This window comes from Mobula birostris, chromosome 6 (genome assembly GCF_030028105.1).
Source record: "Mobula birostris isolate sMobBir1 chromosome 6, sMobBir1.hap1, whole genome shotgun sequence".
NCBI classification, from domain to species: Eukaryota; Metazoa; Chordata; class Chondrichthyes; order Myliobatiformes; family Myliobatidae; genus Mobula; species Mobula birostris.
In genome coordinates, this window is record NC_092375.1 from 103,738,843 (window position 1) to 103,753,444 (window position 14,602).

Here is a 14,602-nt window from a genome sequence, read left to right on the forward strand (position 1 = left end):
ACTCTTACCCAAGGGGCCTCTCACGACGAGATTGCTAATTAACCCTTCCTCATTGCTCAATACCCAGTCTAGAATAGCCTGCTCTCTAGTTGGTTCCTCAACATGTTGGTTCAAAAAACCATCCCACATACATTCCAAGAAATCCTCTTCCTCAGCACCCTTACCAATTTGGTTCACCCAATCTACATGTAGATTGAAGTCACCCATTATAACTGCTGTTTCTTTATTGCACACATTTCTAACTTCCTGTTTAATACCATCCCCAACCTCACTACTACTGTTAGGTAGCCTGTACACAACTCCCACCAGCATTTTCTGCCCCTTAGTGTTATGCAGCTCTACCCATATCGATTCCACATCCTCCCGGCTTATGTCCTTCCTTTCTATTGCGTTAATCTCCTCTCTAACCAGCAACACCACCCCACCTCTTTTTCTTTCATGTCTATCCTTCCTGAATATTGAATATCCCTGAACATTGAGCTCCCATCCTTGGTCACCCTGGAGCCATGTCTCTGTAATCCCAACTATATCATATTCATTAATAACAATCTGCACTTTTAATTCATCCACTTTGTTACGAATGCTCCTTGCATTGACACACAAAGCCTTCAGGCTCGCTTTTACAACACTCTTGGCCCTTATACAATTATGTTGAAAAGTGGCCCTTTTTGATTTTTGCCCTGGATTTGTCGGCCTGCCACTTTTACTTCTGTTGTGAACTAACCTCCTCTCTCCTAGTCTCTTTAATATGATTCCCACCCCACAACCATTCTAGTTTAAAGCCACCTCAGTAGCCCTCGCAAATCTCCCCGCCAGGATATTGGTCCCCCTAAGATTCAAGTGTAACCCATCCTTTTTGTACAGGTCACGCCTGCACCAAAAGAGGTCCCAATGATCCAAAAACTTGAATCCCTGCCCCCTGCTCCAATCCCTCAGCCACGCATTTATCCTCCACCTCATCGCATTCCTACTCTCACTGTGGCGTGGCACAGGCAGTAATCCCGAGATTACTACCTTTGCGGTCCTTTTTCTCAACTCCCTTCCTAGCTCCCTCTATTCTCCTTTCAGGACCTCTTCCCTTTTCCTACCTATGTCATTGGTGCCTATATGTACCACGACCTCTGGCTCCTCACCCTCCCACTTCAGGATATCTTGGACACGATCAGAAATATCCCGGACCCTGGCACCAGGGAGGCAAACTACCATCCGGGTCTCTGGACTGCGTTCGCAGAATCGCCTATCTGACCCCCTTACTATCGAGTCCCCTATTACAACTGCCCTCCTCTTCCTTTCCCTACCCTACTTAATCCCTACTTACGAGCCTGATTGAATTTTTTGCAGATGTGACTAAACACATTGAAGGTAGAGCTGCAGATGTAGTGTATATGGATTTCAGCAAGGCATTTGATAAGGTACCCCATGCAAGGCTTATTGAGAAAGTAAGGAGGCATGGGATCCATGGAGACATTGCTTTGTGGATCCAGAACTGGCTTGCCCACAGAAAGCAAAGAGTGGTTGTAGACAGGTCATATTCTGCATCGAGCCCAGTGACCAGTGGTATGCCTCAGGGACCTGTTCTGGGACCCCTTCTCTTCGTGATTTTTATAAGTGACATGGATGAGAAAGTGGAGGGATGAGTTAGTAAATTTGCTGATGACACAAAGGTTGGGGGTGTTGTGGATAGTGTGGAGGGCTGTCAGAGGTTATAGTGGGACATTGATAGGATGCAAAACTGGGCTGAGGAGTGACAGATGGAGTTCAACCCAGATAAGTGTGAGGTGGTTCATTTTGGTAGGTCAAATATGATGGCAGAATATAGTATTAATGGTAAGACCCTTGACAGTGAGGAGGATCAGAGGGATCTTGGGATCTGAGTCCATAGGACACTCAAAGCTGCTACACAGGTTGACTCTGGTTAAGAAGGTATACGGTGCATTGGCCTTCATCAATCGTGGGATTGAGTTTAAGAGCTGAGAACTAATGTTGCAGCTATGTAGGGCCCTGGTCAGACCCCACTTGGAGTACTATGCTCAGTTCTGGTTGCCTCACTACAGAAAGGATGTGGGAACCATAGAAACGGTCCAGAGGAGATTTACAAGGATGTTGCCTGGATTGGGGAGCATGCCTTATGAGAATAGGTTGAGTGAATTCGGCCTTTTCTCCTTGGAGCGGCGAAGGATGAGAGTTGACCTGATAGAGGTGTACAAGATAATGAGAGGCATTGATCATGTGGATAGTCAGAGGTTTTTTCCCAGGGCTGGAATGGCTAGTTTGAGAGGGCATAGTTTTAATGTGTTTGGAAGTAGGTACAGAAGAGATGTCAGGGGTAAGTTTTTATGCAGAGAGCGGTGAGTGCATGGAATGGGCTGCTGGCGGCGGTGGTGGAGAAACAGGCCATTCTGAGCATTAAATCTTTGGATTTAATTAACCTGGGTTACAACAGCTTCTTATCTGGAAATGGTCTCAGGTTTAGCAGATCATTGTGCATAGAACATAGAAGAGCAAAGCACACCAACAGGCCTTTTGGCTCACAGTCTTGTGTCGAACCAGCTCTTAAGCAAATCTTAAACACCTAATCCCTCCTACCTACACCATGACCATGTCCCTCCATCTTCCTTACATCCATGTGCCTATCCAAATGTCTCTTAAAAGCCGGTGATGAATTGACCTCTACAAACATACCAGGCAGTGCATTCCAGGCATCCACCACTCTGAGTAAAATACTTAACCCCTCACATCTTCCTTGAACGTATCCCCTCTCACCTTCAATGCATGCCCTCTGGTATTAGACATTTCAACCCTGAGAAACAAATACCCCTCTGTCCTCTACCTACGCCTCTCATGATCTTGTAGATCTCTATTGGATCTCCCTTTGGCCTCCATCACTCCAGGGAAGACAATATGTTTATCCAGCCCCTAAACTAGGCTGCATCCTGTTCCCTCTCCAAGTTTGGTCCACTTTCGATTGCTCTGATTGAGCCATCCCTGAGCAAAAACCAGTTCATGAAATGGTGGCTGCAAGAACAGTCTCATAAAATGGCCGCCTCCATTCTTTTGGCCATGTGGCGAGAACAAAGGCGTTTGCTTTGGCTGCTTTCACTGCTTTTGGCTCATTCTCATTCGCTGATTTGCAGATTTTAGTTCTTTGTGGCTAACAATACTGTTACTTGAAATTTGGTGAATTAAAGTGCAGGGAGACCAAGGGGACTGCAAATGTTGGAATCCAGAGTGACAAGACCAAGCTGCTGGAGGAACTCAGTGGGTGAGGCAGCTCCTGTGGTTGATAAAGTTTTCGGTTGAGATTTATGAGGGGTGATTGATAAGTTTGTAGCCCAAGGTAGAAGGAGTCAGTTTTAGAAAACCTAGCACATTTATTTGTCAACATAGTCCCCTCCTACATTTACACATTTAGTGCAGTGGTTGTGGAATATATGGATCTTGGACCTCCAGAAAGTGTCCACAGCAGGGTTATTGATAAGTTTGTAGCCTAAGGTAGAAGGAGATGAGTTATACAGCTCTCGTTACATGCACACGCAATTCAACTCTTTCAGTGATTATGCAGAAAGTTTGAAGTTAATAACTCATCGCCTTCTACCTTAGGCCACAAAGTTATCAATCACCCCTCGTATATTCTGGACTGATGAAGGCTCCTGATGTAGGGTCACGCTCCTCAAACGCTGCCTGACCAGCTGAGTTAATTTGTTGTTCTGGGTGTACAGAATGCACCCAGAATGCCTATTTTATTACATTTTCATTTGAAGCATCACCAGATCGCCAAGCTGTGTGGCATTCTTTGCACCACATGTTTAGATGTACTTTGCCTCAGGTATTGGAAGGTCAGCATTTAACTCCACCCATTTTGGGTGATTTCCTCACTTTTCTAGATTGTGCATAAGAAGAAGTTTGGTCCCATCTGGAAATCTAGTGTCGGAAACTTTCCTGTCATCCATGTGGCCGATTCTGACATGATTGAGGAAATTCTGAGGCAGGAAGGCAAATATCCCATCAGGGCCGACATGTTTCACTGGCGAGAGTATAGGGAGATGAGAGGACACAGCTATGGACCACTCTGTGAGTAAGTATCAGAGGGACTCTGCATCGAATCTGGAAGGGACTTTCTGGCGGGGCTGCCAGAGATAGTCTCACAGGGAGTGAGTCATAGTTCTGCTGATGACAGGAACCACCCTCTCCCTGTGGACTCTTTCTATACTTCTCTCTGCTTCAGTAAAGCAGCCAGCATAATCAAAACCCCACTCACCCTAGGTGTTCTCGCTTCTCCCTTCTCCCAGCGGACAAAAGATGCAAAAGCTTGAAAGGCCATCCCACCAGGCCAGGGGACAGCTTTTGTCCCACTGTTATCAGACGCTTGAATAGAACTCTCGCGCAGTAAGATGAACTCTTGGCTGCACAATCTACCTCATTATGACCATGCTTTATTGTTTATCTGCACTGCACTCCTTCGGCAGCTTTTACTCTTCATTCTGCATTGTTGTTGTTTCATCTTCTTCTACCTCAATGTACTGTTACAAGGATTTGATCTGTATGAACAGAATGCAAGACAAACTTTTCACTGTATCTTAGTACATGTGACAATAACAAAGCAATTCCAATGATAAAGATTAGCTTTATTCGTCAAATGTACAGCAAAACAGTGAAACATGCAGTGAAATGTATCGTTTTCATCAACAACCAGCACAGTCCAAGGGTGTGTTGGGGGCAGCCCGCAAGTGCTTGTGGGTGTGAGTGATGAGCCAAAGAACTGGCCATTCAGCGCACTGGCTCCCAGTGGAACAAAGCTATCAATCTTATTTCCTCTCAATTTGAAAATTATTTTTCTTATAGCCAATCGCCTTATGTAAGGTAAGTGCTAACTCTTTAGTTATTTTAGCAGTTTTGAAGAATGCATAATGCATTTTATAAACACTTTTGTTGTTTCTGTTACTACATCAAGCAATGCATTTATCACTACCTCGAGATTAATACTCCTTTTCTCACTTAATTAAACAAAGAGTAGTCTAGTCTACAAGTGTTACCAAACTTCCAGTGGCAACGTAACATTCCCACAGCTTACTGAACTTGTATGGGTTTGGAATGTGAGAAGAGTCGGGAGCACCTACAGGAAACACATGGCCCTGAAGAGAATTTACAAACTGCGTGCAGACAGCGATGGGAATTGAACCAGGGTCCCGGAGGCATAACAGCGTTCTGCTAACTGCTGAGCTACCATGCCTCCCGCTACCAGTCCCATCCCAATACCCAGGTTTGACCCTGACCTTGCATGCTGTCAGTGAGGAGTTAGCACCTCCTCTGCGTTTTCCCTTGGCATTGTAAGTTGACTAGAATAAATACCTACCTTGTACAGGAGAGAATTGAAGCTGAGAGAGAGAATACATTGCAAGGCTACGACGAAGTAAGTTGAGGGGGCTCTATTTCCTCTGGGTGCTCCAGTTTCCTCCCACATTTCAAAGACATAGGGGTTAGGGTTAGTAAATGTGGGGCACAAATATTGGAAGCGTGGCGACACTTGTGGGCTGCCCCCAGCACATCCTCTGACTCTGTAGGTCGTTGTCACAAACGTCACTCTTCACTGTATGTTTCAATGTGCATGTAACAAATCAAGCTAATCTCTAATCGAATGTAATCACAATAATTTTGCCTCCACAGCCTGCTGTGCAACAAATTCCACAGATTTGCCACCCTCTAGCTGAAGAAATTTCTCCTCATCTCTGTTTCAAAAGGGCATTCCTCTATTCTGAGGCTGTGCTCTCAGATCCTAAACTCTCCCATGACTGAAATCATCCTCTCCTCATCTACCCTATCCAATAGTAAAGACAACTACCAACATCAGTTCAGTATCCATCACTGGAAGAAGCCCATAAGCCCCGAGCTGTCACTAACCATGAGACAAGCAGTAGCGTGGCGTAGCCCTTAGCACAATGTTTTACAGTACTGTGGGCCCAAGGGCCTGTATTGTGCTGTAGGTTTTCTATGTTCCTATGTTTCTAACCCCTGGTGTGGGTGTTTCAGACGGGACAAAAAAAGGGTAGGCATGAAGAATTTGATGGGACTGGTATGAAGGTGGGTGGGAGGATGTTCAAAGATCAAAGTAAATTTACTATTGAAGTTTGTATATGTCTCCATGTACAACCCTGAGATTAATTTTCTTGCATGCATTCACAGTAGAAATGCAATAAAATCGATGAAAAACTACACAGAAAAAAAAGCACACACAAGAAGACAAAACTACAAATACAAAAAAAACTAAATGAATACGTAAATGTATAATACTGAGAACATGAGTCTTCAAGTGAGTGCGTAGATTGTGGAATCAGCTCATTGTTGTGGTGAGTGAAGTTATCCAAGCTGATGGCTGAAGGGTAATAACTGTTCCTGAGCCTGAACCGAACGCTCCTGCACCTCCTTCCCGGTATCAGATGTGAGAAGTGAGCATGACTTTCTTGGGGCAGCACTTGTAGGTGTACTCAATCATACAATGGCCTGGACTGTGCCAAGCTCCCACAACAGCTTCCCATTGTAACATAAGTCTCTCATCACCAGTACCAATCCTGGACTTCTCCAGGATTAAAGATTTAAACATTTTTAATTATTAGCTTTCTTCATCACATATACATTAACAAATAGAGTGAAATGTGTCATTTGAGTCAATGAGCGAAACAATCCAATGATGTGTATAGAATGATTTCTCTGGATGGCATGTGAAACAAACGTTTGTCGCATTATCTCTACATATAACAATAATAGACCAATTATCAATCAATAGTAATGATTAAAGATTAACTATCACTTGTACGTTGAAGTGTACAGTGAAATGTATTGTTTGCATCAACAACCAACACAAACCAACTAGGGGCAGCCCAGCACAGGCAGCCACACTTCTGGTGCCAACATAACATGCCCATAATTCATAAACCCGTATGTGGGAGGAAATTAGAGCACCTGAAGGAACGGATGCAGTTACATGGAGTGTACAAACTCCTTGCAGATAGTTGTGGGAATTGGAGCCTGATCAGTGAGCACTGGCACTGTAAAGCGTGGTGTTAACCGCAGAATAACCCTCCTTCTCCTCAGGTATGGTGAAGAGTGGAGTAAGATGCGCAGCGTGTTGAACCCCAAGTTGCTGAAGCCCAAGGAGGTGGCCAATTATTCTCCAGCCATCGACGAGGTGGTGACTGACTTTATGAGGAAGATACGTTGGCTGAGGCAGACCCAAGGAGGGGGACTGATGGTGTACAACGTCGCCGATCAGCTCTACAATTTTGCATTTGAAGGTATTGGAGTTCATAGAATCTTTAATTGCAGGGAAGACTCTTGGATGTGGGGATCAGGGTGGCACAGTGGTGTGGTGGTTGGCGTATCGCTTCTCAGCGCCATCGGGGGTCAGTTCCCACCACAGTCTGAAAAGGATTTCCGCGTGAGTTTCTGTGGCTGCTCCGGTTTCCAACCACACTCCAAAGGATAGGATTAGTCAGCTGTGGGCAAGACAAGCAACATCGACACTAGAAAAAAACAAGGCAACAAGAGCAAAACAGGCACATTTCCCATCGAACCACCTCTCCGCCCTCTCACACACACAGACAAGCCTCGAACTCCAGGATAGGTGCCTCCTGGCCTCCAGTCCTTGTGTTGTGTTGGAGTCTGGAGATGCAGGTCTTATCAACCTGCAAGCAAAACAAGCTTGCTTAGGAGAATGTTAGTGAGAAGCAACGGTGGTGTTTAAATGTCGATCTGACACTAATGTGGCCAATTATGGTCCTGTCAATTCCCGTGACTGTGTGGGGAGTTTGTGTATCTCCCCATGATCGTGTGCGGAGTTTTTGTGTTCTCCCCGCACCGTGTGGGGAGTTTGTGTGTTCTCCCCGTGACTTTGTGGGGAGTTTGTGTATCTCCCCGTGACTGTGTGGGGAGTTTGTGTATCTCCCCGTGACCGTGTGGGGAGTTTGTGTATCTCCCCATGATCGTGTGCGGAGTTTGTGTATCTCCCCATGATCGTGTGCGGAGTTTGTGTATCTCCCCGTGACCGTGTGGGGAGTTTGTGTATCTCCCCGTGATCGTGTGCGGAGTTTGTGTATCTCCCCATGATCGTGTGCGGAGTTTATCTGTTCTCCCCATGATCGTGTGCGGAGTTTATCTGTTCTCCCCATGATCGTGTGCGGAGTTTGTGTATCTCCCCATGATCGTGTGCGGAGTTTATCTGTTCTCCCCATGATCGTGTGCGGAGTTTGTGTGTTCTCCCCGCGACCGTGTGGGGAGTTTATGTGTTCTCCCCGTGACTGTGTGGGGAGTTTGTGTATCTCCCCATGATCGTGTGCGGAGTTTTTGTGTTCTCCCCGCGACCGTGTGGGGAGTTTGTGTATCTCCCCATGATCGTGTGCGGAGTTTTTGTGTTCTCCCCGTGACTGTGTGGGGAGTTTGTGTATCTCCCCATGATCGTGTGCGGAGTTTTTGTGTTCTCCCCGTGACCGTGTGGGGAGTTTGTGTGCTCTCCCCGTGACTGTGTGGGGAGTTTGTGTGTTCTCCCCGCGACCGTGTGGGGAGTTTGTGTGTTCTCCCCGTGACTGTGTGGGGAATTCGTGTGTTCTCCCTGTGACTGTGTGGGGATTTTGTGTGCTCTCCCCGTGACCGTGTGGGGAGTTTGTGTGCTCTCCCCGTGACTGTGTGGGGAGTTTGTGTATCTCCCCATGATCGTGTGCGGAGTTTTTGTGTTCTCCCCGTGACCGTGTGGGGAGTTTGTGTGCTCTCCCCGTGACTGTGTGGGGAGTTTGTGTATCTCCCCATGATCGTGTGCGGAGTTTTTGTGTTCTCCCCGCGACCGTGTGGGGAGTTTGTGTGCTCTCCCCGCGACCGTGTGGGGAGTTTGTGTGTATCTCCCCGTGACCGTGTGGGGAGTTTATGTGTTCTCCCCGTGACCGTGTGGGGAGTTTATGTGTTCTCCCCGTGACTGTGTGGGGAGTTTATGTGTTCTCCCCGTGACCGTGTAGGGAGTTTTTGTGTTCTCCCCGCGACCGTGTGGGGAGATTGTGTGTTCTCCCCATGACTGTGTGGGGAGTTCGTGTGTTCTCCCTGTGACTGTGTGGGGAGTTTGTGTGCTCTCCCTGTGACTGTGTGGGGAGTTTGTGTGCTCTCCCCGTGACCGTGTGGGGATTTTGTGTGTTCTCCCCGTGACTGTGTGGGGAGTTTGTGTGCTCTCCCCATAACCGTCTGGGGAGTTTGTGTGCTCTCCTCCTGACCGTGTGGGGAGATTGTGTGCTCTCCCCGCGACTGTGTGAAGAGTTTGTATGTTCTCGCCGTGACCGTGTGGGGAGTTTCTGAGTTCTCCCCGCGACCGTGTGAAGAGTTTGTATGTTCTCCCCGCGACCGTGTGGGGAGTTTGTGTGTTCTCCACGTGACCGTGTGGGGAGTTTGTATGCTCTCCCCATGACCGTGTGGGGAGTTTGTGTGTTCACCCTGTGACCATGTGGGAAGATTGTGTGTTCACCCCGTGACTGTGTGGGGAGTTTGTATGTTCACCCCGTGACCGTGTGGGCAATTTGTGTCTTCTCCCCGTGACTGTGTGGGGAGTTTTTGTGTTCTCTCCGTGACAGTGTGGTGAGTTGTATGTTCACCCCGTGACTATGTGGGGAGTTTTTGTGTTCTCTCCGTCACTGTGTGGGGAGTTTGTGTGTTCTCCCCGTGACTGTGTGGGGAGTTCGTGTGTTCTCCCTGTGACTGTGTGGGGAGTTTGTGTGCTCTCCACGTGACTGTGCGGGGAGTTTGTGTGTTCTCCCTGTGACTGTGTGGGGAGTTCGTGTGTTCTCCCCGTGACTGTGTGGGGAGTTTGTGTGTTCTCTCCGTGACTGTGTGGGGAGTTCGTGTGTTCCCCTGTGACTGTGTGGGGATTTTGTGTGTTCTCGCCGTGACTGTGTGGGGAGTTTGTGTGTTTTCCCCGTGACTGTGTGGTGAGTTTGTGTGCTCTCCGTGTTAACGTGTGGGGAGTTTGTGTGCTCTCCCCATAACCGTGTGGGGAATTTGTGTGTTCTCCACGTGACCATGTGGAGAGTTTGTATGCTCTCCCTGTGACCGTGTGGGGAGTTTGTGTGTTCTCCACGTGACCGTGTGGGGAGTTTGTATGTTCACCATGTGACTATGTGGGGAGTTTTTGTGTTCTCCCCTTGACTGTGTGGTGAGTTTGTGTGCTCTCCCTTTAACCGTGTGGGGAGTTTGGGTGCTCTCTCCGTGACTGTGTGGGGAGTTTGTGTGCTCTCCCCATAACAGTATGGGGAGTTTGTGTTCTCTCGCTGTGACCATGTGGGGAATTTGTGTGTTCACCCCATGACCCTGTGGGGAGTTTGTGAGTTCTCCCCGTGACCCTGTGGGGAGTTTGTATATTCAACCTGTGACTGTGTGGGGAGTTGGTGTGTTCTCCACGTGACTGTGTGGGGAGTTTGTATGTTCACCCCGTGACCGTGTGGGCAATTTGTGTCTTCTCCCCGTGACTGTGTGGGGAGTTTTTGTGTTCTCTCCGTGACAGTGTGGGGAGTTGTATGTTCACCCCGTGACTATGTGGGGAGTTTTTGTGTTCTCTCCGTCACTGTGTGGGGAGTTTGTGTGTTCACCTTTTGACTGTGTGGGGAGTTTGTATGTGTTCCCAGTGACCATGTGGCGAGTTTGTTTGTTCTCTCTGTGACTGTGTGGGGAGTTTGTGTGTTCTCAATGTGACTGTGTGTGGAGTTTGTATGTTCACCCTTTGACTGGTGGGGAGTTTGTGTGTTCTCCCCGTGAATGTGTAGGGAGTTCGTCTGTTCTCCCCATGACTGTGTGGGGAGTTTGTGTGTTCTCCCCATGACTGTGTGAGGAGTTTGTGTGTTCTCCCCGCGACCATGTGGGAAGTTTGTGTGTTCTCCACGTAACCGTGTGGGGAGTTTGTGTTTTCTCCATTGACTGTGTGGGGAGTTTGTGTACTCTCCCTGTGACTGTGTGGGGAGTTTGTGTGCTCTTCCCGTAACCGTGTGGGGAGTTTGTGTGTTCTCCCCGTGACTGTGTGGGGAGTGTGTGTTTTCGCCCTATGAACATGTGGGGACATGTGTGTTCACCCCGTGACTGTGTGGGGAGTTTGTGAGTTCTCCCCGTGACCCTGTGGGGAGTTTGTATGTTCAACCCGTGACTGTGTGGGGAGTTTTTGTGTTCTCTCCATGACAGTGTGGGGAGTTTGTATGTTCACACCGTGACCATGTGGGGAGTTTGTGTGTTCTCTCTGTGACTGTGTGGGGAGTTTGTGTGTTCACCCAGTGACCATGTGGGGAGTTTGTGTGTTCTCTCTGTGACTGTGTGGGGAGTTTGTGTGTTCTCCCCGTGACTGTGTGGGGAGTTTGTGTCCTCTCCCCGTGACTGTGTGGGGAGTTTGTGTGCTCTCCCCATAACCGTGTGGAGAGTTTGTGTTCTCTCCATGTGACCATATGGGGACTTTGTGTGTTCTCCCCGCGACTGTGTGCGGAGTTTGTGTGTTCTCCCCGTGACTGTGTGGGGAGTTTGTGTGTTCTCCCCGTGACCGTGTGGGGAGTTTGTGTGTTCTCCCAGTGACTGTGTGTGGAGTTTGTGTGTTCTCCCCGTGACCGTGTTCGGAGTTTGTATGTTCACCCCGTGACTGTGTGGGGAGTTTGTATCCTTTCCACGTGACTGTGTGTGGAGTTTGTGTGTTCTCCCCATGAGCATGTGGGGAGTTTGTTTTTTCTCCCCGTGACTGTGTGGGGAGTTTGTGTACTCTCCCCTTGACCGTGTGGGGAATTTGTGTGTTCTCTCAGTGACTGTGTGTGGAGTTTGTGTGTTCTCCCCGTGACCGTGTTGGGAGTTTGTATGTTCACCCCGTGACTGTGTGGGGGGTTTGTGTGCTCTCCCAGTGACCGTGTGGGGAGTTTGTGTGTTCTCCCAGTGACTGTGTGTGGAGTTTGTGTGTTCTCCCCGTGACCATATGGGGAGTTTGTTTGTTCACCCCGTGACTGTGTGGGGAGTTTGTTTGTTCTCCCCGTGACAGTGTGGGGAGTTTGTGTCCTCTCCTCGTGACTGTGTGGGGAGTTTGTGTGCTCTCCCCGTGACCGTGTGGGGTGTTTGTGTGTTTTCCCCGTGACCGTGTTGGGAGTTTGTATGTTCACCCCGTGACTGTGTGGGGAGTTTGTGTGTTCTCCCCGTGACTGTGTGGGGAGTTTGTGTGTTCTCCCCGGGACCGTGTGGGGAGTTTGTGTGTTCTCCCCGTGACTGTGTGGTGAGTTTTTGTTCTCTCCTCGTGACTGTGTGGGGAGTTTGTGTGCTCTCCCCATAACCGTGTGGGGAGTTTGTGTGCTCTCCCCGTGACAGTGTGGGGTATTTGTGTGTTCTCCCCATGACCGTGTGAGGAGTTTGTATGTTCACCCAGTAACCGTGTGTGGAGTTTGTGTGCTCTCCCCGTGACAGTGTGGGGTATTTGTGTGTTCTCCCCATGACCGTGTGAGGAGTTTGTATGTTCACCCAGTGACTGTGTGGGGAGTTTGTGTGCTCTCCGCATAACCGTGTCGGGAGTTTTGCGTTCTGCCCGACATCATGTGGGGAACTTCTTTGTTCTCCACGTGACTGTGTGGAGAGTTTGTGTGCTCTTCCCGTGACCGTGTGGGGAGTTTGTGTGTTCTCCCCGTGACCTGGTGGGGAGTTTGTGGGTTCACCCTGTGACTGTGTGGGGAGTTTGTGTGTTCTCCCCGTGACTGTGTGGGGAGTTTGTATCCTTTCCACGTGACTGTGTGGGGAGTTTGTGTCCTCTCCTCGTAACTGTGTGGGGAGTTTGTGTGCTCTCCCCATAACCGTGTGGCGTGTTTGTGTGTTCTCCCCGTGACTGTGTGGGGAGTTTGTGTGTTCTGCCAGTGACGGTGTGTGGAGTTTGTGTGTTCTCCCCGTGACCATGTGGGGAGTTTGTTTGTTCCCCCCGTGACTGTGTGGGGAGTTTGTGTGTTCTCCCCGTGACTGTGTGGGGAGTTTGTGTCCTCTCCTCGTGACTGTGTGGGGTGTTTGTGTGTTCTCCCCGTGACCGTGTGGGGAGTTTGTGTGTTCTCCCAGTGACTGTGTGTGGAGTTTGTGTGTTCTCCCCGTGACTGTGTTCGGAGTTTGTATGTTCACCCCGTGACTGTGTGGGGAGTTTGTATCCTTTCCACGTGACTGTGTGTGGAGTTTGTGTGTTCTCCCCATGAGCATGTGGGGAGTTTGTTTGTTCTCCCCGTGACTGTGTGGGGAGTTTGTGTGTTCTCCCCATGACTGTATCGGGAGTTTGTGTCCTCTCCTCGTGACTGTGTGGGGAGTTTGTGTGCTCTCCCCATAACCGTGTGGGGAGTTTGTGTGCTCTCCCCGTGACCGTGTGGGGTGTTTGTGTGTTCTCCCCGTGACCGTGTTGGGAGTTTGTATGTTCACCCCGTGACTGTGTGGGGGGTTTGTGTGCTCTCCCAGTGACCGTGTGGGGAATTTGAATGTTGACGACGTGACCGTCTGGGGAGTTTGTGTCTTCACCCCGGCACCATCTGGGTAGTTTGTTTTTTCTCCCCTTGACTGTGTGGGGTGTTTGTGTGTTCTCCCCGTGACCGTGTGGGGAGTTTGTGTGTTCTCCCAGTGACTGTGTGTGGAGTTTGTGTGTTCTCCCCGTGACCATATGGGGAGTTTGTTTGTTCACCCCGTGACTGTGTGGGGAGTTTGTGTGTTCTCCCCGTGACAGTGTGGGGAGTTTGTGTCCTCTCCTCGTGACTGTGTGGGGAGTTTGTGTGCTCTCCCCATAACCGTGTGGGGAGTTTGTGTGCTCTCCCCGTGACCGTGTGGGGTGTTTGTGTGTTTTCCCCGTGACCGTGTTGGGAGTTTGTATGTTCACCCCGTGACTGTGTGGGGCGTTTGTGTATTCTCCCAGTGACCGTGTCGGGAGTTTGTGTGTTGACCACGTGACCGTGTGGAGAGTTTGTGTGTTCTCCCCGTGACTGTGTGGTGAGTTTTTGTTCTCTCCTCGTGACTGTGTGGGGAGTTTGTGTGCTCTCCCCATAACCGTGTGGGGAGTTTGTGTGCTCTCCCCGTGACAGTGTGGGGAGTTTGAGTGTTCTCCCATTGACTGTGTGTGGAGTTTGTATGTTCTCCCCATGACCGTGTTGGGAGTTTGTATGTTCACCCCGTGACTGTGTGGGGGATTTGTGTATTCTCCCCGTGACCGTGTCGGGAGTTTGTGTGTTGACCACGTGACCGTGTGGGGAGTTTGTGTGTTCTCACCGTGACTGTGTGGGGAGTTTGTGTCCTCTCACAGTGACTGTGTGGGAAGTTTGTGTGCTCTCCCCGTCACCGTGTGGGGAGTTTGTGTGCTCTCCCCGTGACCGTGTGGGGTGTTTGTGTGTTCTCCCTGTGACCGTGTGGGCAGTTTGTGTGTTCTCCCAGTGACTGTGTGTGGAGTTTGTGTGTTCTCCCCGTGACCATGTTGGGAGTTTGTATGCTCTCACCGTATCCGTGTAGGTAGTTTGTGTGCTCTTCCCGTGACCGTGTGGTGATTTTGTGTGCTCTCACCGTGACTGTGTGGGGAGTTTGTGTGTTCTCCTCGTGACTGTGTGGGGAGTTTGTG

The 14,602-nt window shown here is 49.3% G+C and overlaps 1 protein-coding gene across 1 annotated transcript in view; it reads left to right on the forward strand.

The window, feature by feature from the left end:
* Positions 1-14,602, forward strand: part of LOC140199855 (sterol 26-hydroxylase, mitochondrial-like) — a 261,377-nt gene that overhangs the window by 24,205 nt on the left and 222,570 nt on the right. Inside the window, exon 2 of the mRNA XM_072262360.1 lies at positions 3,885-4,075. Within this exon, the coding sequence (XP_072118461.1) occupies positions 3,885-4,075 (191 nt within the window). The remainder of the gene's footprint in view (positions 1-3,884; positions 4,076-14,602) is intronic.